Below are 26,098 nucleotides of genomic sequence, written 5' to 3'. Positions count from 1 at the left end.
GCTTCCCGGGGCTGGGGCAGCCTTTGGCCAGAGCGAAGGGGGTGGGGCAGGCTGGGGAGTGCTGCTCACACTTCACGCTTCTTTTCTCTCTTTTTTTTTTTGGCCGCATGCCACCAGGGAACTCCTCACACTCACGTTTTAAGAGAACCTGTCAGTCCTGTGTTTTCTTTCTTTCTTTTTTCATTTTTCAGGGCCACAACCACAGCATACGGAGGTTCCCAGGCTAGGGGCTGAATCAGAGCTACCGCTGCAGGCCTACGCCACAGCCACAGCCAGGCCAGATCTGAGCTGCATCTGCAACCCACACCACTGCTCACAGCAACGCCGGATCCTTAACCCACTGAGTGAGGCCAGGGATCAAACCCGCAACCTCATGGATGCTAGTCAGGTTACTGCTGCACCATGACGGAAACTCTTGTGTTTTCTTTTTTTGTTTTTGGCTCTTTTTTCATTTTTGGCTACCCTGCAGCATACGGAGTTCCCAGGCCAGGGATCAGAGCCTAGTTGAAGTCGAGACCTAAGCCGCAGCTGCAGCAACACCAGATTTTTAACCCACTGTGCCAGGCCAGGGATTGAACCCCCAAGATGCCGCTGATCCCCTTGTGCCACAGGGGAACTCCAGCTGGTCTTCTTCGTGCTCCCACAGCTTGCACAGGCATGGCCCACTGCCTCTCAGGTGACCCTGGAAATTGAGGGGCTGCCCCAAGCTTTCAGGTCTCCAGGCTGGAGTGAGAGCATTTAATCTTCAGTGTGGGTTTCTCGAACCTGTGTCTATAGCTGCAGACTTTGACGGGTGGGGCGGGCTGTCAGTTTTGGTTTTTTGGGGGGTGGGGTGGGGGCCACACCCCTGACATGTGGAAGTTCCCCAGCCAGGGATCGAGCCTGAGCTGCAGTAGTGACGCCAGATCTTTAACCTGCCGAGCCACCGGAGAACTCTTGTTTATCCTTGGAAGGGTAGTTTCCACGTGAAACTTGGGGGTGCATGATGGCTTTGGACTTGGGTGGCTTGAATCTCGTCCCGCGACCCTTGCTCTTCACCTCCCTGCGTCCCAGGTTCCAGGCGGCAAAATGGAGAGAATGCGAACCTTCAGGTCACGAGGAGCAGGGTGAACCTAGAACCAGGCAAGCCCTGGGAGGGCTGGGGAGCCCCTGCCACCTCAGATGCTGCCATGAGACCAGACACCTGCCACCCAGGCTGGCACACACAGCCTGGCTCTCAAAACCCATAGGCACCTGTTGACATTCTGCCCTTTGCTACAGGTGTGTCCGGAATGGTCTCCGCCCCAGCTGCACCGCCAATCCGCACCCTTCCATGGCGTCGGCTCCCAATGTCTCACCCTTCCCTCTGTGGGCACAAACGGTGCCCCATCTCTGACATCAGCTGGCCACATCCTCTGTAGTTTCGTTGCTGGTGTTATCTGCTTGATCTGCCCTCAAAGTACTGGCTTGCCAGTCTAAACCACCCTGGGGGCAGCACGGAGCCCAGCCTACCCTGTCTGCTTGACCCCTCTCGGTGCCCAGAGCCCCGTGGGTGCCCACCTGTCTGTTCATGGTGAGGGTGGAGCCCAGGTTGGAGGAGACGCTGTGAAGATCACAGGCGGGGGTGGGGGGTACCTGCTCCTCCAGCCCGGGGGCCGCCTAGTTCTCAGTCATCAGAGGCTCTCCAGACTTCTTCACTGCCCCCCCCAATAAGCTACTGCAGCTCAGCCCCCACCTGGCACAAGAAAGGGGGTCACAGCCCCGTTTGCCGGCCTCACTCTATGGATGGGAGGCAGCAGCTGCCACAGAGCTGAGCATGGCTAGGGAGGGACTGCCACCCACCCTGCCGGGCTTGCCAGTCTGTCCCTGATGGTACTTTGGCCCCCAAATGCTCTGCCAGTGCCAAGCAGGTGCTGTTGGGAGCGGGCCCCAGGAAGAGACAGCTAAGCGCAAGAAGCCGGCTTCGGCACAATTAAACTGTTTTAATGCAAGAAAAAAAGTCTTGTCTTCAGTTGCTTTTTCTTCCCACAGGTAAGGGTGGTTAAGCCATTGCACCTTAAACAGTGAATTCCTGACAAGGATGTTGCTTCCACCCCCGATACCCTATGGAATGGGGGGCCGAGGCCGGCTGGAGGTAACAAGGCCAGTTCCTGGCCACTAGGGCCTGGCAGAGGTCTAGAGAACGGCACTGGGAGGGGGACCACGGTCAGAGGTCAGAGTGGAGTCCCCGAGACCCCTGAGGGAGTGCCTGGTGAGAGGCCTGCTCCCCCGCCGCGGTGGCTCTGCGATGTTGGCTCCAGGCCCTGGTGCTGACCACTGGCCAGCAGGCAGGTCCAGACCCCTGGACGCCGTGCTGGGATAGCCCAGCCGAGGCAGGGCAGAGAGGTGGCCTGAGCTGGCCTCTCACTGGCTCAGGTTTCTCGTTGCTCAGCCCCGGGGCTGCTATTTTAAGGGCATCCAAGTTGAGCAGCGCCCCCCTTCGCTCAGGGAGGAAGGCAGGTGGGCAGGGGGAGGGGCTGGGGGTGGGGGGTGGGGGGTCCCTGGCCTCTGCTGGCTGGAGCACCATGCCACACCAGGTTCCGGGGACCCACCGCCCAGCAAAGGCAGGGAGGGCGGTGCCACCAGGACGTTGCAGGAGGGCGAGGGGAGGAGAAAGCAGCTCTCTCTGGGGGGTCCGGCGGGGTATGCTCTGCACACACCCCATGTCTGATGGCTCCTGAGTGGAGCTGTCCCCTGGCTGGAGTGTGGGGAAGGAGACAAAAATCACAGCTTCTGAACAAGTGGTTGGGAAGTTACTGGAAAATTCAGTCCAGTAGGAAAGCTGTTAAATTTACAGAACAAATCCTAGCTTATGTATTTCTCTGGAAGATGTGCTCTCTCACACTCGCCCAGCCCCCGCCTCCCCAGAAAGGCAGCTGGGCCTGGCTTCGGTGACATGAGAGCAAGGAGCAGGCCCGTGGACAGGAGGACGCGGGGGGTGGGGTGGGAGGAAGGCACAAGAACTAACTGAATCTGGGAGCGGAGGGAGAGGGCAGGGCTGGGCGGGAAGGAAGCCCCTGGCCTGGTGGAGCCACTCGGCCTAGAAACAAACGAGGTCCCGCGTCCCCGTCTACATGGTTGCAGCCGCGGGAGGGGTGAGCAGGGCGCCCTCCCCCGGGGCGGCAGGTGCTAGAGAGCCAGCGCAGGAGCCGAGGACGCGCAGGACAGAGGCAGGGCGCGCTGGGGCCGCCAGACGGAGGAGGAGGAGGAGGAGGCCAGAGAGAAGGCTGCCTCTAACGTTATATATTAAAAATATCCGTAGTTCTTATGCACAAAATTCCACCCTTCACATGTAAGGATCACCCCGGCCTCCCTGGCAGCAGCCTTAAGAGAAAGACGGTGGTTTTCCTTTGTGAGCTAGGGCAACAGGGCTCGGTCCTTGTGGGCTTGGGAACCGCCGCCCCTCCGCTCCCCCAGCCTCTGCGGGGCCGGCACGGAGGCGGCCGACTTGGCCGGCGGGGCCGCGGTCACTGGGGCCTCCGCTTGGAGGGTGGGATCAGGTGCGGGGGCAGGTCGGCGGGCAGCTCGTGGCCCTCCAGCTTGACTTTGATGAGGTGGTTGGCCAGGGCGAACTCCTCGTCGTCCAGCAGCCCGTCCCGGTCCACGTCGGCCAGCTTCCAGATCTTGCCCAGCACCGTGTTGGGCAGCTTGGACTTCACCATCTCCTTCTTGGCGTTGGCGCCCGTGATCTTGCCGTTGACGGGCGACAGCGTGTAGAAGATCTCGTCGTAGGTGGGCTTGTCCTTGCCCACCACCCACTCGACGTCGTCAATGCCCTCGCCGGCCCCCTCGCCGTAGCCGTGCCCGAAGGGCCCGTTCATGGTGCCTTCGAAGGCGCCGCCCTTCACGGCCTGGGCGGGCATCAGGGACTCCTCCTGACGCACCATGACCATCAGCCGGGCGATGTCGTTGGCCAGCATGTCGTCCACTGTGTCCAGCAGCTTGGGCTTCAGGGCCTGGAACTTGCTGAAGTCCTGGGACTGCAGGAGCTCCTGCGGTGGGAGGGAGGAAGGACGGGGCTGGGTCAGGCTGCGCGGTGGAAGCAGGGGTGCCCAGGAAAAAGAGCCGGCTCTGCGTCACGGCCCCGATCACTTAGCATTTCAGGCAGTGGTGTGAACTGCCCCCTCCCGGGGCCTTGGCGCCCCCCGCTATAAATGAAAGAACAGCCCCCCCTTTGCAGCCTTAACTGGGAGGAGACTGGGGTGCCTGGCACGGCCCAGCCCGCTCCCTCCCCCTCCGAGTGAGTCACCACATTCCCCTTCGAGGTGTCACGGGCCCGGGGGGGGGGGTCGGCTTCTCCCATCGGGTGGGGCACTAGTGATTAACCAGGCTGTTTCCATTTGGGGAGGCCCCGCCCCATGGAGCCGGGGTGCCCTCGGGAACCACAGCCCCGGTGACCTGAGGCCACCTCAGGGGGTGGGGGACAGCCCACCTGCATCTTGCGGAGGCTGGGGAAGTCGCCGGGGGAGATCTGGTGCTCACGCTCGATCTTCTGGTAGATCTCGCCCAGGTTGTTGACCAGCTCTTTCTTCTTGCTCTCTTTGCCGAAGACATTGGGCATCTCCTTCTTGAGGGAGCTGATGATGTAGGCGTGGACCTGGGACAACAGGGACGGGGTGTGCGTCAGGCGCCTCCCGGACACCTTGTCGGGAGCGTGGCCTGCACCCGGGCTGCCCCAGAAAGCTGGGACCAGAACCCGGGACTGCTGACGGCAGCCCAGAGCCCACGTTCTTGCCGTTTCTCTGTGCGCACCTGCCACGCTCCCCCCAAGCCAAGCGGAGCCGCGCTGCGCTGCTTCTGCGGGCCTGTGGATGGTTTGGGGACTCCAGCCCGGCCTGTGTGACGCCCCGCTTTATCATCCTGACAGGCTCAGGGGTGACTAAGGACTGGAAAATCCCGTAAGGCTTCTCCCAGATGTTTCCGGCTTTATCTAAACTCAGTACCTTGCTCAGACATTGGCCAAGTCAGGGCGGCACAGCCTCCCCGTCCTCACAGCGCACCGGGAACGCTGGCGACCCTGCGAGGCCCGGCCCTCAAAGCCCTCCGCCTTGCCAAGCACCGCCCAGCCGTGGAGAGCTGCCGCTCTGCCCCATCAAAGCCCCTCCACCGGCCTGACCCCACCTGCCTGGGCTGGGAGCCTGTCCGAGCACTATCCTGTCCCAAAGACACAGGCATAGCTCTGCCCGTCACAGGCCAGCAGAGAGCGCGACTCACTCCAGCAAGTGGAAACTGTCTCAACACAGCAGGTGCAGGACAGGACTGGAGAGGACGGGGCTTTCCAGGCACCGTGACTCAGTGTGCCCGGGGGCCCGGCGCGGACACGCCAGCTCTGAGAGGAAGGAGCAGGGGCCCGAAGTCTGCCCCTCATTCTGTCCTGGAAGGAAGCTGAGCGAGAGCACGGGAGGCCCTGTCAGGAGAGGGGCTGGGCAGGGCGGGTGGGGAGCTGCCTTCCCTGCAGCTGAGCAGAGGCCAGACGGGGAGGCCCACTCTCTCCTCCATTCACCGCCCCTCCCGCTTCAGCTCCTTCGAGGCCAGGAGCGGGTGATGGGGATTTTTGCATGGCTTCCTTTTTTCAGAACTAGCTCCACCCACCAGGAAAGTTCCAGAAGTGAGGTATCTAGAGAAATGTGCAGCCCTGCATCCTCCAGAGTGGGATTCTGCACCTTCACCGTGCATACAGGTCACCAGGGGACCGTGTCCGAATACAGAGTCTGGTTTGGTAGGGCGGGGGCCTGGGAACCTACTCTTCCAGCAAGTTCCAATCTGCTGGTCCAAGAGCACTCTGGGGAAGTGGGGTGGGGACACAGACTGGGATAAAGGATGAGGGGTCACTTCTCTTTTTTTGTGGGGGGGGGGGGCTATTTTAGGGCCGAATCTGCGGCACATGGAGGTTTCCAGGCTAGGGGTTGAATTGGAGCTACAGCCGCCGGCCTACACCACAGCCACAGCAACGCGGGATCCGAGCCGCATCCTCGACCTACACCACAGCTCACGGCAACACTGGATCCTTAATCCACTGACTGAAGCCAGGGATTTGATCCGCATTCTTATGGATCCTAGGCAGGTTCGTTAACTGCTAAGCCACGAAGGGAACTCTGGGGCCACTTTTCTTTACTCAGGCCAGGGAGTACCCAGAGCTACTTGACCTGGGCCTCAAGATGGCATGGGGTGCCCTGGGCCACCGTTGTTTGGACCATGGCAGAGTCCCCAACCTCTGGGCTACACACAGGCAGGCAGCTAGCTCCCTGGGGGCAGGAGTGTGGCCCATGGGGCTCCTCCCGGCTCTCCCGGAACAGAGCCTGCCCCAAGAGGTTCAGGATGCAGCACTATTCAAAATCACACGTCCTCAGGGGACAGGTCCTGTCCGGGTGTCAGATGGGTCCCCCGGTGGCATTAATCTTCCTTTCCCAGCCCCAGGCCTCCCCGGGGTCCCAGTGAAAAAGCGTGGCCAGGCACTGAGATTCCGACCCCTTGAGCAACTCTGATGCTGTCAGCAGGTGCCAGCAGGCCCTGTGCCTCCACGGAGGAGCAGGGATGGTTTACAGTGCCTCTGGGGTAGAGGTCACCCAGTGTCCTCTGTGTTGCAGGCTTGCGTCCCACCTTGCTACCAACTACCTCCTGTCCTGGCTTCAGCATCATCTCCCGCCCAGGCCCCCAGTCCGACCCACCCCCCAGGACAGCTCCCCAGTCACCGGCTTCTGCAGCATCCCACCCACGCCTACCCGGAGACAGTACAAATAAGGCAAATAAAGTCTTGCTTTCTTCTTTTTCTTTTCCTTCCTCTTTTTTTTTTTTGTTTTTTTAGGGCCGCACTCACAGCATATGGAGGTTCCCAGGCTCGTGGTCAAATCGGAGCTACAGCTGCCAGCCTACACCACAGCCATAGCAATGCAGGATCCGAGCCGCATCTGTGACCTACACCATGGCTCACAGCAACACCGGATCCTTAATCCACTGAGTGAGGCCAGGGATCGAACCTGTGTCCTTATGGATGCTAGTCTGGTTCTTAACCCACTGAGCCCCAACAGGAACTCCCAGCTGTGCTTTCTTTTCCTTTCCGTGCTCTGTTTTCCCCTGGATAGCTGAGGAGGGCCAGGAGGGGGGGGGGGCTGCCCCACCGCATGCCGAGCGCCCTGCCCTGTGCTTGCTGAGGGCACGTCCGTGCTTAGCAGACCCCGGGGAGCTCACAGGGCCTCGTGGGACACCCCCGCCCACTCTCCACTTTCCAGGCTGCCCCTTGTTGTTTGAGGTTTATGTGTGTCAACAAGAACCTCAGGTGGGAAGAGGCTTGCAGTCAGGGGCACCCAGGCTGAGGCAAGGCAGGGCCCCGCGTGGCCAGGGGTCTGCAGGGCTGGGCCTTGGGCATCCCCCGAGGTCTACCTTGGCCAGGCGCGCCCGCTTGATCAGGTCGTTGAGCTTCCTGAGGGCGGCGTTCCGGGGCAGCGACTGGATGTCTTTGAAGAGGTCCTGCTCCTCGGCCTCGAAGAGCTTGCGGTTGTCGGGGATGAGGAGCGGGTGGGACCAGAAGGAGCCGATGTAGACCCGGACCACCTCGGGCGTGTTGATGATCTTCCCGAGGGACCACATGAGGGCCCCGTAGACCCGCATCAGCTGCTGCGTCTCGATCTGGTCGGCCTTGTTCAGCACCACGCGGATCTTGTCCTCGTGGTTCTTCAGGGCCTTGATGACTTCGGAGAACTCGTCGGAGATGTCCAGCTTGTGGGCGTCAAAGAGCAGGATGATGCGGTCCACGCGCTCGGCGAACCACTCGAGCACGGCCGCGAAGTCGTAACCTGCGGGGAGGGAAGGGCGCGTCAGGGGCGCCAGGCAGCCTGACTTGGCCTGGTACGTCTCAGCCCGGGGGCACTGACACTTCCAGAGAGTACCCACGTGGACAGCACAGCAGGGTCAAGGCCTGCCTTGCGTAGCTGCCACGGCAACCCCTCGCCCACGTAGCACCTGGCACGAGGAGGCCCTTCACCAACACACAATGCGAAGGGAGTCACAAAGTCCGAGCGACCAGGACATGAGAACAGCCCCGGACCCTGCCAGCCGGGGGGCCCTGCTCACTTACGTAAGCCCTGCAGCTGCTGCCTGCTCAGTGCCGTGTGCTGGGCCTCCCGTTCCGCAGGGAAGCTCCTTCGTTCCCTACAACGGGGGTTGGCAAACTACAGCTCAGGGTCCCATCTGGCCCATCACCTGTTTTCGCAACTCAGGTTTCACTGGAACACAGCCTGCCCATCGGTGCTGCCTCTGCTGCTTCCGTGCTGCACCGGCAGAGTTCAGCTGCGGAAGAGCCTGCATAGCCTGCACAGCCCCAAGTGTTAACACTCTGACCTTTGAGAATAGGTCTGCTGACCCCTGCTCTACAAGCCCCAAGCCCTGCAAACCACTTCCCCTTCCAGGTCTCAAACACTTCTCCAAAATGAAGCAGCTGGATGAAGCTCCAGCTCTCAACTCTGTTCTATGCTGCGTCCCCTCAACAAATTAAGGCCCGAGGGGACTGGGTCATCTGTGGCAGTACTGCTGACTGGAACACATCCTCTATTTTTTTATTTTTTGCTTTTTTTGTCTTTTGTCTTTTTTTGTCTTTTGTCTGTTGTTGTTGTTGCTATTTCTTGGGCCGCGAGATTCCCAGGCTAGGGGTTGAATCGGAGCTGTAGCCACTGGCCTACGCCAGAGCCACAGCAACGCAGGATCCGAGCCGTGTCTGCAACCTACACCACAGCTCACGGCAACGCCGGATCGTTAACCCACTGAGCAAGGGCAGGGACTGAACCCGCAACCTCATGGTTCCTAGTCGGATTCGTTAACCACTGCGCCACGACAGGAACTCCTATTTTTTGCTTTTTTAGTGCCACACCCCCAGCTCATGGAGGTTGTCAGGCCAGGGGTCGAATTGGAGCTGTAGCTGCCGGCCTACACCACGGCCACAGCCACGCCAGACCCTCAACCCACTGAGCAAGGCCAGGGATTGAACCCTCGTGGATCCTAGTCAGACTCATTTCCGCTGCGGCACAACGGGAACTCCAGAACACGTCCCTTTATACAGAACTGTCCAGTTTTAGCTGGATTCGCGGCCCCCCAGCTTAAGGCTGAATTTCGCAGCCTCTCGTGCACAAAGAACAGGTGCCTGGGTGCTTTGTCCTCTTCCCTCTCTGGGAGGACAGGGATGTGGGGGGATGGCAGGAGCTGGAACAGCCATGCTGGGTTCAGGATGGCCCTGGGTTATTGCATTTCACATAAACTATTGGATACCTGGGTTAAGGCAATGGATTTGTGGGTCTCTGCAATAGTGGTTTAATTTGCATTCTATTTTATAATCATGCCGTCTCAAAATGTTTCCACTTCTTTTTTTTTTTTTTTTTTGTCTTTATGCCATTTCTTGGGCCACTCCTGCAGCATATGGAGATTCCCAGGCTAGGAGTCGAATTGGAGCTGTAGCCACCGGCCTACACCAGAGCCACAGCAATGCGGGATCCGAGCCACGTCTGCGACCTATACCACAGCTCACGGCAACGCCGGATCCTTAACCCACGGAGCGAGGCCAAGGATCGAACCCACCACCCCACGGTTCCTAGTCGGATTCGTTAACCACTGAGCCACGACGGGAACTCAAAAATGTTTCCACTTCTTATGCCGCCCCCAGAAGAAGTGCAATTCCATTTCTCATCTTTTAGGAGTACGAAGGAGAGGTAGGAAGACCAGGTGGACACAATGGAGAGCCTTCATGAAGCTCAGGCCCCAGTCACCGAGCTGCCATCTTTCTGGGTGACTCTGGGCAAAGCCCCAGGTTTCTTACTTGCTGACCACAGGCTGTACCCCAAATGTACGGCTGAACCAGTGTGTACCTCCCTAAGCACAGTCACACCCCTGAGAATAAGCCAGAGAGGCCGTTCCTGTAGAGAAGAGGCTGGGGCACTGCCCAGAAACAGGCCAAAACCAAGCTCCCCCACCGCAGGGCTGCTCCTAGGCTCCCCGCCCCGACCAGGCTGGGGTCTAGGCATGCCTTCCCGGGATGGCAGGAGACAGAAAAGTAGCAGGTAGAGGGGAGACCAAAGAAAAAGAGTGTCAACACAAGGCCTAGAGTGACTCATGGTGCCACGGGGAGGGCAGCTCCCACCTTCCCCTCGTAAGGCGTGGCTGAGCAGTTCACCAGCTCAGAACCCGCTCTCCTGTCCAGCCAAACCTTCGAGGCTGAATGTGAGTCCACAGTCAGCCTCCGAGGTGGCCTCTACTGGGGACACTCCCCCCAGGGTCCCCCCCCCACCACACCCCTGGCCAGGCTTTCAGACAAACAGGGCCCCATGTGGGGTGTGCCTGGGGTGGAGCTGTGCCCGGCTGGACAAACATTCCGGCCCCAGGCCTCCGGGTTCAAGTGGGCCCCATGCCGTCTGCACACCTGAGGCCGCAGCGTTCCGGCAGCGCCCCGCGCCCCGCCCTCAGAAAGAACACAGGCTTCGGTAGCAAGAAAGCTCTGGGTTCGCCTCCCGGCTCCAGCTGCTGAGTCTGGGGCCCAAATTTCTTAATTTCTGACTTAGTCTGTTTTCATCTGCAAAAAGCAAATAAAAGGCCTCTGCCTAAGATCAGAGGGAGGGTGAAACAAGGTGCCCGGTCGGGCTCTGCACAGGCCCTGGCACTGGCGTGACACCAGGGGGTCGGGGAAGGCCCCCCGGAACGAGGGCCGAGCTGGGGCTGCATCACTGATGAGGCACCAAGACAACACATGTTCAGCCCGGCTCGGAGGCCAGCTTCGCCCTTGCTGCGAGATACCGAAACTTAAGGAAAACCCTGGAGGGAAGGCTCCCGAAGCCTGAGCACGCAGCCCAAGCGTTTCCTGCCCCAGCACCACGGCAAAGAGGCCGCTCTAGTCCGAGGCAGCCCCTGGACCGGCCAGTTTCATAACAGGGTGGAGGTGAGCTGGAGCTGGGCGCAGCAAAGCCCCTATGAATCTGAACTTGAGCCTGGACGGGGGGCCACCAGGCTTCCAGAGGCGCATGCAGACCTCGGCCATGGCCGAGCTACCAGAGTCCCCGTGCTCAGAGGACGTGGGAGGGCCCGGGAGCAAGGGCCAGGCCACTCCTGTGCCCGCCAGCCAGCCACCACCAGGCTGCCGGTGCCCAAGGACAAGGTCTGCCTGGCTCTGGACCCGAGGATCAGGCCAAGGGGAGCGGGGCCGGCTGGGCCTCGCTGCCACCGCCTTTTATGGCCGGCTCTGGGAACGGCAGGTCAGCACTGAAAAAGCGATGACTCAGGGCTGAACGGCTGCTCCCTCTCAGCAAAAACGAGGCCCCACTTCTCCCCTCGTCACACTGCCCTCGGACCGCCACAAGGCCACAAGTTCAAACGACCACAGAGTCACACAGCTGGGGAGGCGGCAATGGCCAAAGCTGGGAACAGGGGCGCCCTGACGGGCTGGGCTCGAGGCCAAGTTAGCTTTGGCCCAGGAGCCAAGACAGCACACAGGGAGCTGAGGTCACCCCGGACTCCACCCGGCCTGGCCTGACTCCTCCCCTTCCCCCTATGGCAGGCTGGGGATCTGGGGTGCAGATGATGGGGGGAGAGAGAGGAGGGGAGGAGGGAGGAGGAAAGGGAGGCGTCTGGAGGAGGCCCCAGTCCGGGAGCCCCCAGCCAGAGCGAGGGCCCTGCGCAGCTCTGCCTGGAAACCCAGTTACTCATCTTGAGTTGCAACTAAGAGAGCGAAGCCCATTTTTTTTTTTTTTTTTTTGCAGGTGAATGAAATTTCCTGTTTATATGGAAAGTGCTCACACTTCTGATGACAGCGACCTGGTGGCTGGCCAAGCTCACCCACAGGTCATGAAGAAGGTCACACATGCTCAGGCTTGAGCGAAGTCGTGGCAGGTGGAGGACGTACTGGCCCGTGACCGCAGCCACGGCCAGGCCCCCCCGGCACCCCTCATGCAGCCTGACTGTCTCCACAGGCGTCAAGGGCTGCACCGACTCACCACTGCGGCCCTGAGAGCATCAACCAAGTCCACGCACTGGCCACCGTGGGCCTGGGCAGCTGACACATCCAGGGACAAGGGACAAGTTCAGAGAGGAGCCCCCACCCCTGGCACTATCCCCGGCACAGCACCTTCAGGCTTTGGGACATCCTAGAGGTCAGCCTTGGCAGCAGGACCGGGCACCAGGGACCACCTAAGGCACAGCGTCTCCTCAGCAGAAGCAGGAAGGCACGTGCGTCTGGTGAGGAGAAAACCCCACCCTACCCACCGGGACAGCTGTGAGGACGCTGACACCCACAGAGGACCCAGACACCCAGACACCACAGTCAGAGCAGGTGAGCCGGACGGAGAGGGCTGGCCCTGCAGTGAGGAAAAGCCAGTGCTGATAAGAGACAGGCTCTGGCTCAGAAAGTTCTGGGACCTCGAAGACCTTGTGAAATAAGCCCTCACAGAGATGACTCCGCTGGTATGAGGGGCCTAGAGCCAAACGCAGTGACACAGAGTCGAAGGGCGGGGGCAGGGCCTGGGGGGAGGGGGAGCTGTTTAATGGAGACAGAGTTTCTGTCTGGGAAGAGGAAAAAGTTCCGGAGGGGTTGGTGGTGATGTCTGCACATGGCCAGTGGGAATGTCCTTAACGCCCCTGAACCATGCGCTTAGAATGGTACAAATTGCAAGTTCCCCTGTAGCGCAGCGGGTTAAGGATCCGGTGCTGCCACGACTATGGCAGGTTCAATTCCTGGCCCAGGAACATCCACATGCTGCAAGCGCAGCCAAAAAAATAAAGAAAAAAAAAAAGGGGAATGGTACATCTCACGCATATTTTGCCACATACCCGGCCCCGGGTGGGAAGAAGAGTGGCTCTGGGCAAGTCAGTGGAGTGACGGATGATCAGCAAGAAAGCACAGGAGGCCCGAGCTTGCCCGCCACCTTGGCTCTGAGCCCCCGAGCCTCCTGCAGGCCCCCTCCTGCTCCACGGGTCCTGCCCTCCTCACCCAGAGGCCCGCTTCCTACCCTCTGGCACCGCGGCCACGAGGGAGCAGTCGTGATGCCCAGCACCCTCCGAACACAGGTAGTTCCAGCAGCTGGGGGAAAAGCTGCTTCACACATTCCAGAAGTTTCTAGAACATGAACAATAGAGGGTTTGTCTCCAATCAACGTTTGTTTCCTGCCATTCAAGCTGCGTGGGCCTTGGCGTTTCTTGCCACAGCTCCCACCACACACGCCTCTAACCCGAGCTGGGGCCGGGAGGACGGGGTGCAGGGGAAGAGGAGAGACTCGAGACTCAGGACCGACACCGGGAGGACGCCTGAGCGTCCTCGCGCCGAGCTCCTCAAGGGAGGGGCTCCTCCAGCAGCTCAGGGGTCGGGGCGCAAGGGGCCTCCTGCGCCTAGGGGTTCGTCCAAGAGCAATAAACTTCGCGCGCTCCGCCAATGTCAAGAGCAGCTTTATTCAAAACTGCCCCAAACCAGGATCGCAGAAGCCCTTCAACAGGTGAATGGGTGACAAGCTACAGCGCATCCCAGGATAGGACAGAACCGCCACAAACGGGAATGAGCTGCAGACTCTCACGGGGAGCCTCAAAAATCAATGCCCCATGAAAGGCCGACACAAAAGGCTTCACACTGCGGGATCCCACGTGGGACACTCGGCAGGAGGCGCAACTGTGGGGGCAGAGAGGAGTGGGTGCTTGGGACCAGGAGGGACTACGAAGGGGTACGGGGAACTTTCTGGGGTGACGGCAAGACTACCTTGGTGGTGGTGGTGGTTGCCTGGCTGCTTCAGGGAGGATCTTCCCATGGAGAACGCAGACCCAGCAAATCTCGCAGAGGCCGGGCCGGGGAGGGGCAGACGCCCTCCGGAGAATCAGGCCCTCCTGGGAATCCTGAACCTTCCACTCACTCAGCAGCCAGCGCTGCGACCCCCCGCAGCCTCTCTTTCTTCACCGGCAGTGTGAGAAGGGCAGCATTCTCCCGGGAGGGAGAGTAGTGCCTGGCACACGGCGGGCACGTCGCACATGTTTGCAATTATTTATTCACAGGATTTGTATTTCGGGCTCGAGAAGCTCAGATTCGGATGGGTGTGTAGGCAACGGCCGTGTCTAACGCGTGAAGAATGCCCCGTACCCCAAATATAAACTGAGCAGTTGCAGGCACGCGGGCCAGCTGCCGCCCAGCCAGGCTCGCAGCCTCGGAACAGGTGCGGTGCCAGCATGGACTGGTCCTGCCCCCCTCGGGAGGGGGCACAGCAGCGCTCTGACTGACGCAGGGATGGAGCAGAGGAAGGCTTTGAGGAGGGGGGCGGTCCCCAGAGGAGGTCCTGCCGGCTGAAGGGAAGCCCCTGCTGAGTCAGCGCCTCCCCTTCCTCCAGCCTCCTGGGGATGTTACTCAGAAAGAGGTCTTCCTCCTCCGAGTCTGGGAATCCCTGGGTTTTTCGGTGTCTGTGTTTTTATTCGGCTGATGTTTGTTGAACACCTAATTGGGCAGCAGACTAGGGGAAAAAAAAAAGACCTCAGCCTCAGGCACTAGGGCCAACGCCTCGATTCCTGTAAAATCACCAACAGGAACCAGAGGCTGCTATTGCTCTTCTTGTTTTAGTGACGCTGCTCCCAGGGGCTCAGCAACTCCCTTGGGCTCCTAAAGTACTGACCTGGGACTTGAACCTTCTGTCATTATCTGTGCTGAACCCAGGAGGGGCGCAGTACGTGACCTTGCACTAGTCCTCTGGGCAACTCTGAAGGCCCTGGTGGAAGCTGGCCCCGAGGCCTTTTAGGGCGGGCATCTCAGGAGGCAGGCAGCGGGAAGGGACGCCACTGGGTCAGAGGGCTCCAGGTTTGGGCTGGAGCCAGACAGCTCCTGAACTGGAATGAAGCTTGGGATGCAGGAGGGCAAGTGAGAACCCAGGGGACCAGCCAGTCTTGGCCAGGGCTCCTAGAGCCCATCCATGGAAGGCTGGGCGGGGTGGGCGATTTCTGGCTGGAAGTAGACACTAAGGGAAAAAAAAGATCTCAGCCTCAGGCCCATTTCTGATCTCTCACCGGGAGATAAGTAGGGTGGCCCCTGGGCGATCCGGGAGGTGGGACCCCTGCATGGCACTGACTCATCAGGGCCACAGGCGTGTCCAAGCCAGGCACGTACGGTGTGAGCATGGTCTCTGCCGGGTTCAAATCCCAGGGCCGGAGTTCCCCTCGTGATGAACCTGACTAGTATCTACAAGGACACGGGTTTGATCCCTGGTCCCACTGGGTCGGTTAAGGATCCCATGTGGCTGTGGCGTAGGCCAGCAGCTGACTCCTAGCCTGGGAATTTCCATATGCTGTGGGCGCGGCCCCAAAATGACAAAAAAAAAAAAAAAAAGAGAGAGAGAGAGAGAGATCCCAGGGCCGAGATGGGTCAGCCTGTGTCCTCCTGCATCCTCCCGGGCTCCTTAACTTTGCTGAGCTCCGTTTCCTCACCTGAAAAGTAGGGGCTTCCTCAGAGGTGCTGCAATCAGCAGGTGGAGCTGGTTCCCACGGCCGCATCAGCAGAGAGACAGGCACGGGACCAGCCGGCCTCCACCTCCTAATCCAAGTTGAAACAACCTGGCTCTGCTGACTCGACACCCATGGGGGGGAAACGAGGCGCAAAAGTTATGGCTCAGCTCAGGGCCTCGTTGGGACAATGGCAGGAGTGCCCTGGCCGGGCCCTTGCCTCCTGGGCTGGGGCTTCTGCCGAAAGGAGCCTCCGACCGCAGTGGGTCCTCCCTGGGAAGACCCTGCTCCCCTCCAGGCCCCACCTGGACTCTGCTGGCGGCCAGCAGCCTGGAGGCCCAGACACCTGCCCCGCAGGGCCCCCGACGCCCTTCGGAATGCCCTTTATCAGTCACGCGGGCAGCACCCAAGAGCGAACGCTGTCTCCGAGGGTCACCTTTCTCGGCTGACACAGGAAAACTTTACCTTTCAGGTCTCTGGGGAGATTTGCACAAAGCGGAGGCGCAGCTCAGAGTCCCCCCCACCCCTGCCCGCCGCTGAGGCCCCTTCTCTTCTCTGCAGCGATTTTTGGGGGTCTCTTGCAGAACCTGGGCTGCATTGTAACTGCTTTGGGCTTACACAGGCCCAACCTTATCTATCTTTCTTTCTTTCTCTTTTTCTTCCTTCCTTTCTTTCTTCCTTCCTTCCTCTTTCTTTGTTTCTTTCTCTTTCTCTTTCTTTCTTTTTCTTTCTTTCGTTCTTCTTTCTGCTTTCTAGGGCCGTACCTGCGGCATATGGAAGTTCCCAGGCTAGGGGTCCAATTGGAACTGCAGCTGCCGGCCTACACCACAGCCACAAACAGCCACGCCAGATCCGAGCCGTGTCTGCGACCTACACCACAGCTCATGGCAATACCGGATCTTTAACCCACTGAGCGAGGCCAGGGATCCAACCTGCAATCTCATGCTTCCTAGTTGGAGTCCTCTCCACTGTGCCACAAGGGGAACTCCAACCTTATCTTCCCACACAGTATTTCCTACACACATTAGGCACCACAGGGAAAGGGGGGAAGAGGTGGCAGTTCAGGGTGGGGGGGGCAGACAGGATGGGAACTGCGAGTAAATGTAATTAGCACGCTGCTGTCCACGCAGCCTCCCCAAGGATGTCTCCAGAGAATGAGGTCGGCAGACCGGAGAAATGCCCCTGCTTGCCCGGGACCCTCCTTCTCTTTCGGAGAAGGAAACACCTGCTTTCCACACTCTCAGCAAAGGTGGGCAGAGAGGCGGCTGGTCGGGGAGCCTGGAACACGCTGCCCCACTCTGACTTCCTCTGGCGGGCCACACGGGACCTTAGCAGTGACAGACGAATGGGGTCTCTGAGGAGGAAAAGCCCACCCCTTCTGCATCCACCTACAGGACACCAGCCCTGAAGCCACACTCAGCACAAGAGGTACCGCACAGGGGACTTTCTCTGACTGATGAAACGCTGACACCAAAAATTTTCCACGGTCAATCCCAACTTGGTAACTTCTAGTGAAATCCTTTTCTTTTTTTCTTTTTAGGGCCACACCCTTGACATATGGAAGCTCCCAGGCTAAGGGTCAAGCTGCAGCTGCAGCTGCTGGCCTACAGCACAGTCACAGCCACTTGGGATCCAAGCCGCGTTTGCAACCTACGCCTCTGCTCAGGGTAACACCAGATCCTTAACCCACTGAGCGAGGCCGGGGATCGAACCTGTGTCCTCATGGATATTAGTTGAGTTCGTTACCGTTGCGTTACCACAGGAATTTCTCCTTTTCTTTGTCTTTTTTTCTTTTTAGGGCTGCACCTGCGACATACAGAAGTTCCCAGGCTAGGCGTCGAATCAGAGCTGCAGCTGGCGGTCTACACCACAGCCACAGCAACACCAGATCCAAGTCGCATCTGTGACCCTTGCCTCAGCTTGCGGAAACTCCAGATCCTTAACCCACTGAGCGAGGCCCGGGATCAAACCCGCATCCTCACGGATACTAGTCAGATTCTTAACCCACTGAGCCGCAACGGGAACTCTTAGTAAAATCCTTTTAAACCAAGCCCTCCAGGTTATGGAGGGAAGAAAACAGCCTTTAAAGTCAGTCTGAGCGCTATCATTTCACAGGGTGGAAAGCCCTCCTCCAGTCAGAGGGATGCACTTCTCTTTCTCGTTCTCAGACCTCCTCCTCCCTGCCCACGGTGGGTAGGGGAGGCCTGCACGGCTGCCCGGGGACCCGGGAAGGCACACTGCACGTGAGCAGGGGGCACAGGCAGGCCCCACAAGGTGGACCAGGCAGGGCACTCATGGTGAACCCCACCTTCTCCTGCTGGCTTCCTTCAAACACCTGTCTTCGGAGGGCAACGTGCAGGACTGCCTGACGGAGGGCATGCCGAGGTACTGCCCGGGTGCCTGTCGCAGAGAGAGCAAGTTTGGACGCCACTGTCTGCCTTTCTGCTGATGGGGCGAGGAAGCAGAGGGAAGGGGAGGCAGGGGAGGGACACATCCCAGCAGGCAGGGCCAGGGCACCCTTTGCTGCAAGACAGACACTCCCGGCTTCTCAGTCTGCTGGGCTCTAAGGCCACAGGCTGAGGTGCCAAAGAAGCCAGGCAGGGAAACTTCACAGCCCTGGTGGGAAACCACTGCTGCTGAGCTCCCTTTTAAGAGACGGCAGGGGCCCTCAAATCCTGTAACTCTGCAGGTTATAAGGAGTAGGCATCTGGGGAGGATAAGCCTCTTTTTATGAGCTCTTATAGTCTCTTATCTAAAGATGTAAGCACATCAACTCACCGACCTGATCTGATGGCCCCCAGTCACGAGAATCCCTCCCCAGTCTGTGCCCCCAGGTCATGAGAGCGACCACTGGCAGAGCCTCAGAGGAAGGCCCTCGGGAAGAGCTGGGGTAGAGGCGGACGGAGAATACATTTCCTTTTGCGCCTCTTTCCCTTTAAGAGTAACTTATGCGGACTTTGTAGGCTTGCTTTATCAGGTGTTTTCTTCCTTTCTTTCTTTTTTTTTTTTGCCCATGCCAAGAGGCACATGCAAGTTCCCGGGCCAGGGATCAAACTTGTGTCACAGCAGCAACCTGAGCTGCTGCAGTGACAGTGGCAGATCCTGAACCCACCGTGCCACAAAAGGACTCCCCATTTAAGAAAATGCCTATTTTCTTAAATCAGGTTGAGGAGCTCCCACTGTAGGGCAGTGGAAACAATCCAACTAGGAACCATGAGGTTGCAGGTTCGATCCCTGGCCTCGCTCAGTGGGTTAAGGATCTGGCATTGCCGTGAGCTGTGGTGTAGGTCGCAGACACAGCTTGGATCTGGCATTGCTGTGGCTGTGCTGTAGGCTGGCGGCTACAGCTCCAACTGGACCTCTAGCCTGGGAACCTCCATATGCTTCAGGTGCGGCCCTAGAGAGACAAGAGACAGAAAGAACAAAACAAGACAAAACGAACAAACAAAAAAACCAGGTTGGAACAATAAGAGCAGTAAGAAAGGAGAAACTGGCCCTCATTCGAAGAGGTCCCAGATCTGCTCAGGAGTGGAGGAACCTAAGTTCGAACCAGCCTGAGAGACAGAGGGCAGCTTCAATTTGCTCTGATGCAACCCCATGTTGGCAGCGGCCCACAAGGCAGGGGAAAAGGAGACGCAAGGTTTCCCAGCACCAGAGGGGCCCCAGCCCCTCACACCCGCAGCAGAGATGCCCTGCCTTCCAAGACCTTGGGCCGCTGGCTTCAACGGCAAAGCTCACTTCTGCTGGGGCGCCCAGAAGGAAGGGTGCGGGAGAGATTTGCAAGTTAATGATAAACAAATCTGGTCCCTCATCCTCAACCCCCTCCGAGTTTGAGCTCATTTCATTTTGACACTCGCAGCTGCAGGCTCCACTCTGAGCCTCCCAGATATCACCGCCTCCCCGTGCTCCCCCCAGAGAGCATTCAGGCCCAAAGTCCCCCCTCCTTTTCTGCAAAAAGGAGCAGCAGCAGAAAAATAACCCAGTTCAGGCACATCCTGAACCAGATCTCCACAGAAAAGCTTGGCAAAGTCAAGACAGGAATTTATACAACTAGAATGGGCCTGGCACACTTGTATCCAGTGTGGAATCCCACGCCATGCCCAGCTCCCAGGGAGCCTGCTGATCACGCACATTTAGGCAAATTTAAACACTTTTCTGCTGACCCCTAGATGTGTAAAAAAATCCCTGCTAGCCTCTCCTTTTGGCTGGCTCTTTTTTCTTTTTGTTTTTGTCTTTTCAGGGCCGCACCTGCAGCGTATGGAGGTTCCCAGGCCAGGGGTCAAATCAGAGCTGTAGCTGCCAGCCTACACCACAGCCACAGCAACATGGGATCCGAGCCACGCCTGCAACCTACACCCCAGCTCACGGCAACGCCGGATCCTTAACCCACTGAGCAAGGCCAGCGATCGAACCTGCGTCCTCATGGATGCCAGTCAGATTCGTTTCCGCTGAGCCACCACAAGAACTCCTTGGCTGGCTCTTTCAAGTCAAACTGTTCTTTCATAGGCCTGCTGGACTCACTAGGAATTTACACAGTTTTGGGAGGCAAAGCGTTTAAACACCAACTAAGGTGAATGAGCCCCGGGGGAGCAGGTTCAGAACAGCAATGCAGGCTAAGCTACCTGGCTCAGAGGTGAGCCGTTTCCTGGGGCTTTGCCGCCAGCCTGAGGAGCCTGTCCTCCTGGTAAACAGGCCCCGGGGGCTGGGGAAGCCTGAAAGCCACATAAAATGGGCTGTCGTCTCACCCTGATGCTCTTGTAACCTCAGCAAAGGGAGCCAAGGAAAAGGCAGCTCCCGCCCCCACAGGGCTGGGAGAGACCCGGGCAGCACCTGGGGAGTTCCACAGATGGAAGCGGTCTGAGCGCAGCGGGCACCCTGGGCGGTGGCACAGCCCCTTTACCTCTGCTGATGCGCTGCTTCTCTCCAGACAGGATCCCGGGAGTGTCGATGATGCTTATGCTGTCCAAGACCGGGTTGGGCAGCTGGGCGCACATGAACCTGCACGAGAGCAAGAGCCCAGAAGAGAGACGTGAGGACTCAGGCATCGCTGCTCTGCCCAAGGGGCGGGGGGGGGGCAGCAGGGATGAACGGGCTCCTTCATCTCTGCCTCTGGCATCTCTTTCGGAAGCAAGGCAAGGCACTTTAGGGAGCTCTGCTCCTGTCCTCAGCTTCCAGGGGTGGCCAGCAAATTGCACGTATTGTCTTAAGTGGCTGAATCCAACCAGCAGGCTCAACTGACCCGCATCAGCACTCCCCCCCCCCCCCCGCCCCAGCCCAGGTCAAGAGTTCAGCTTACAAGCTGCTGACATGTTAGTGGAAACCGAATGAGCCTCAGCCACCACCATCCAATTCCAGAAGGAAAAGAGAAGGGTGACAACTGGGACCTTGGAACTCCATATTAAAACTTTCAAACACTTGACTGCGTTTCCACGCACTGAGAGATGCTCCTTCCCTGCTGCTCTGGGGCCAGAGCTGCCCTTCCACTCAGCTGCTCCGGTGAAGGCACTGCAGTGGGCAGCTAGGGACAGCCGGGGGGGCAAGGGGGGGGCACAGAGGCTGCGTGATGGTGGGGCAGGGAGTACAGACATCATTCTCTGAAAGTCAAAGCTGACCCAAGAACGAAGCCACGGAGAGGCTGGCAACTCACGAGCGAGGGGTTAGCTGCGTGGGCCCGAGTTCCCACCGAGCCTAGAATAGCCCAGAACAGCCAGGGGCTGTCCCCACTGAGAGCAGAGACTCCCGATCGGACACAGAAAAGGCTCCATTAAGAACTTGTCTCTGCAAAAGGCATTGTGAGCAAAGAAAATACTGGCCCCTTGTCTAGGAATCTGAGCTGATTAGCTTCTCCTCTCAGGCCCCGCCCTCCCAAGTGACCCTCGGCTCCCCGGCTGGGGGCAGCCGGCCAGGCCCAGAGGTGCTGCCTGCAAGCACGACGGAGCAGAACCTGCTGACCTGTGGGACGAACAAACCTTGGACCTCATCCTGGCCGGGCCAGCAGTGGGGCACGTGTGCCGTCAGTACCTGCACATTGGACCTGGGGCTGCTGCTGGGGCAGGGGTGGGCGGAGAGAACGCAGAACCAAGAGGGTCTGAAGCAGTCCAGGCTCCAGGAAGGAACACACCAGAACGCCCCGTAGAGAGCCTAGTGAGTGAAGGTCTCTAGGTATGGGTGCTCTGCAAAGCCTGGGAGCGAGGCAGGAACCACGAAAGAGCAGGCACTGCGGAGGCAGCCGGTCCCATTTCCTCAACAAGGACGCCCAGATTCCATCTGGCGCTGCGAGCACCAGTTTCGCAATGAGTTCACACGGACACTCTTGGGATACCCTGGCTGTGCCCTGCCTCCGGCTCCCTCTGATTTTAGCCTTAGAGCAGCCACTTACGGGAAAGAGGCCGGAAAGTCACGCCCGCGACTCAATGAGTCTCTTTAAAGAGAGTGCAGGAGAGGCTGTGTCAGGCAGTGAAGAGCCCCCTTTGTGTGCCCTGGCTGGCCGGGCAGCGCTGGTGTACTACACAGGCTGACACAGCTCGGGGCCTCCGGGGCCACCCCACACCCCCAGCCTCGGCTGCTGAGGCCCCTTCCGGCCGGGCCCCCAGTGTGCTGGGACCGTCTGGAGGTGACGCGGTGGCAGAAGGAAATAGAAGCGTGGTTCTCAGACCTGCGGTGTCACGACACCGGCGCGCTTCTCTACCTCGCAGCCTTCCTGAGCTGCTTTTATTTTTTGCTCCAGGTAGAATGAGCAGGAGGTGGTCCCTGGCTGCATAAAAGCCACAGAGTCGGCATTGCATTAACTTGCTTGCTGAACAGATCAGCTGAGTTCTCTGCGCTGTGGTTTCCTGAAGGAGGTGGGGCTGCCTAGGTGACGGCTAAGATACCTTCCGGCTCTGAAAAGTTAGGTCCCCAAGTTCAGAACACAGGGCATAGGCCTGTTTCCCCTTTCAAAAAGAGTCTGCTCTCACCATCAAAAGGGACCCCAAAAGACAGCATAAGTAGGCGTAGCTACCCTTCCTTTTGGCTTCCCAGATTTCTGCATGGAAACAGAGACCTAATAATGCATGGAATTCCCAGCATAGCAGCCAAACTTTCCACAAGACTGGATGCTTCCCCCCGCCCCCCAACCCCAGCTGACAGCCAATCTCCTCCCTACAGGCCCAGCAATTCTCAAACACCAGTATCCTCCAGAGGCAGGCTCCTGGCTGTGCCTCTTCTCAGCCGAAGGGCCTTCCTCTACTCTGGTCCCATAATCAAAAGCCATCAGCCAGGAAGCAGGAGGACAGGCTTCAATGCCTGAAAGGGGCGAAAAGACAACAGGACCCCGCCTGCCTTCTCTGTTCAAGGTCAGCTCTGCGCTCGGAGGTGGGCCTGACCACCGTCTTGCATGAGGGCGAGCTGGTCTACCCTGTGTGGCTGGACAGTGCCTGGAAAGGAATGCAATCCTACAGGGCGGAGACCCTCCTGGAAGCCACGAGTTAAGGATTCTTTCCTAGGCGCTTCCCCAGATGAGTGAGACTCTGAAAGGCATGTGGAGTCCCTCCCTGAATGGGGTCTGGCAGAGAGAGCAGATCTGGGAGGTCCTTTGGTTTGTCCCCTGGGGGTGCGGGGGAGATTTCAGAACCACAGACTAGGCCCTTCGAGTGCCTTTAGAGAAACGTGAGCTTGGCTGTCACCCTCCTGAGAGAAGAGGCCGATGCTTTTCATTCATAGCATCACGAAGGTAAGAACCTTTGTGGTTAATTATCGTCCTCAGAGTTTACCCATTTAACCGGGGACACTAAGGCCCAAGCAGGTTAGGGAACGTCCTTGTGAGTCTACAGAGGGGCCTGAATCTCAAGCCAGGGCTGCAGGGGCTACCGCCTGGCAGCACAAACCTGTACTCCTGAAAGCCCTCAAGCAGCGCAGGCCCTTCAGAGCTGCCCGCCCCTGGGAGAAGGGCTAGGGCTGGATGTGTCTGCTGCCTCTGCAGGCGGCCCCAAACTCCGCAGGCCACGGCAGACCCTCCCCGTCCCTCCTACACAAACCACTGGTCCCTGGGGAGGGCCAGCACACCACGCCAGCAATGGGAATGGCTAAAAGTTTCACCGTGTTTTTCCATGATACTTATGAGACAGACGCTGGAAGGAAAGGGTGAAGGGGCTGGATTGAATGAATTAGGAGTGCCCAGTCCGGGGAAAGAAGGTGGCGACCAAGACTGACTGAGGGAAGTGACCTGGGACCTCTGCCAGGGGGGTTGGGAGTTAAACCGATAACCTACAAAATTCTGGGGCGGGGACAGAGCCGGGGGAGTCGGCGACGCCCTCTCCCAAACCACCCCCCATCTGGGAGGCGGCAGGGGAGCCTCGCCCCAGAGAGTTGTCCTAAGGGTCAAGCGGAGGGCCTTGGAAACAAAGAACAGAGGGACCCCGGTCGTCCCCTCCGACCCCCGGGGCAAGTGGCGGGTACCTGTTGAGGAAGGCGTTGCCGAAGGCGTTAAGCTTGCGGAAGGGGCGCCGCGGATCGACGACGAGCGCGTTGCCCGGCACCACGCCTTCGGTGGGGCCGTGCATGACCGCGATGAAGGAGTCGGTGGTGGGCTCGGGCCCGATGCGCATCCCCGGGAAGTCCTGCTCGATCAGGTGCCGGATGAAGGTGGTCTTGCCCGTGCTGTACTGGCCCACGAGGAGCACCATGGGCTTGTTGTCGAAGTCAGCGTCCTCCAGCGCGGGCGAGTGGAAATCGTGGAAGCGGTAGTGCTCCTCCAGGGGCAGCAGCTTCTGTGCGTACAGCTGCCGCAGCCCCTCGGCCACCGTCTGGAAGAGCTCCGGCTCCTTCTTGCGGCGGGCATCCTTGCTGACCCAGCTGAACATCCTGCCGGAGGCCGAGCTGGCTGCTGCTGCGGGGTACAGCGGCGGCTGAGAACCGGGTGAGAGCGCCGAGCCGAGGCGGGGCCGGGCCGGCCGGCTGCGGGGCCGCGGGGCAGGGGGCGGGGAGCGGCCCGCACTGCGCAGGCGCACGGCACGGCCAGCGGAGCGCCCTCTGCGCACTGGAGCGCGCGCCTCGCCTTGCGCCCTTTATAAGGCCCGGCCGAGCGTACGGGGAACGCGCGCGCGCGCGCCCGCAGCCTCCGCCACGCGGGGCCGCGGGGAATTGGGAGGTGGAGGGAGGAGCCCCGTCCGCGCCCTCCGCGCCACGTCCTCCCCTCCCCCGCCTCCCATTGGCCGATTCCAAATCTCGCGAGCTCCACTTTCTTCGCTCCGCGGCCCGCGCTCTGTGCGGTGCCACAACCGCACCTGTGTCGGCCCCCCGCTCGTGGGCCGGCTCGAGGGATGCTGCGGTTGGGAAGGCGGGAAGCGGGAGTCGGGCGCGAGGAGGTCTCAGGGTTTGCACGCCTTCCGTCACCGACGAGATTTCCAGTTAGACATCCCAGTACTCTGACTACGCGCCCTACTTACGGTTCCCCCTTGAACTGCCCTCCTCCTGCCACTGGCTCAGAATCCCCGGAAGCAAGAGGGAGCCTGGGGCCCCTGCGCCTGCTGCCTGCACTGCCGTGCCTTGCCTGCTCCTCTCGCCCTGCTTCCCTGCCACTCCCACTCATCCCTTCATCTTTTACCTGCTTTGGGAGAGGGAGAGACAGGAAAGAGGTAGCGGAGGGAGCTGAAGGAGCAGAACATCCTAGGCGGGCTGGTGACTGGGGGAAAAAAAAGGGAAGGGAGGAGGCTGTTGGGGAAAATCTGACCAGCAGCAGGAGGCCTGAGCTCCCCTTAGGCCAACGGGACTTGGCATTGGGCGATGGACAGTAGCAGTGAAGGACACACGGGGCAAATAACACGTAGAGGAGAAGAGATATCGCCCTAAAGAGGCTGCATGGGCGTGGGATGTAAAGAAGAAGTTGAAAGCACTTAAACCTTGAGGAAGTGAAATCGGAAATTCCCCGTGTGGGGTGGAGGGGAAATGTGGGGCAACAGTGAAATCTTGTGGGAACTTAGGGGGAATTAAAAAACCCAAATACTTCCGCTTTCCTCTCTGGGCCACCACCAGTTACCATCCTTTACTCTGACCTCTTACCAGTTCCTGGCTGTTCCATTAGGCTCATTCCCCCGCCATTATCCCTGGCCACATGTAGGCCCCCTTGGCTGTCCAGGCTGGTGAGACTCTTCAGTGGGTGATGCCAGAGCTTTAGAGACAGTGATTGTTATGTAACCAGTATCAGGACACTGAAGTGCCAGGGGTGGTGGTGGTGGATACTCCCGGATCTAAAATGCACCTGGAACCTTGGAGGCTTCATGTCCAACTTTCTGGCTACTGGGAAGTGTGGAAGCCTGGAGACCTGGGTGCCTGTATCAGGGAAGAAAACAGCCTGGCTAGCCAAGAGGCCAGAGGCAGGAACTCAAACCTGAGGATCAGCAGAATATTAGGGGAGCTGAGTCAAGTGGGAGTCAGAGGGGGCCGGATGGGAGGTTTGCTCACCCACCTCTTGTAGGCTCAGGCCTCAGTGCCTCCTTCTGAGGGAATACATCACATTCAGTGGGTTGCCTTCCCTCCCCTCCCTGACCAGTGGAGAGCGGATGAATAATCCCAGCCGTGTCTGCAATCTTAGGTGCCTGACTTACTGCTTTTATTTAGGGTTTCATTAGCATTCTTTTCATCAATCACAATAAAACACAGAAGCCACAAG

The 26,098-nt window shown here is 59.2% G+C and overlaps 1 protein-coding gene across 1 annotated transcript; it reads right to left on the bottom strand.

Annotated features, from left to right (window-relative positions):
* Window positions 1-1,941: 1,941 nt before the first annotated feature.
* Window positions 1,942-24,497, bottom strand: EHD1 (EH domain containing 1). Its single transcript, XM_047775343.1, has 5 exons — window positions 23,887-24,497; window positions 20,351-20,448; window positions 7,399-7,811; window positions 4,451-4,615; window positions 1,942-4,010 (listed from the first exon to the last, which is right to left on the bottom strand). Exons 1-5 carry the CDS (start codon window positions 24,288-24,290, stop codon window positions 3,486-3,488), a joined length of 1,605 nt encoding a protein of 534 aa, XP_047631299.1. The 5' UTR covers window positions 24,291-24,497; the 3' UTR covers window positions 1,942-3,485.
* Between the last annotated feature and the right edge of the window lie 1,601 nt (window positions 24,498-26,098).

Source organism: Phacochoerus africanus, chromosome 4 (assembly GCF_016906955.1).
Source record: "Phacochoerus africanus isolate WHEZ1 chromosome 4, ROS_Pafr_v1, whole genome shotgun sequence".
Lineage (NCBI taxonomy): Eukaryota > Metazoa > Chordata > Mammalia > Artiodactyla > Suidae > Phacochoerus > Phacochoerus africanus.
Note: the sequence above shows the minus strand (reverse complement) of the source record. Positions and strands in the feature narration are given on the sequence as shown.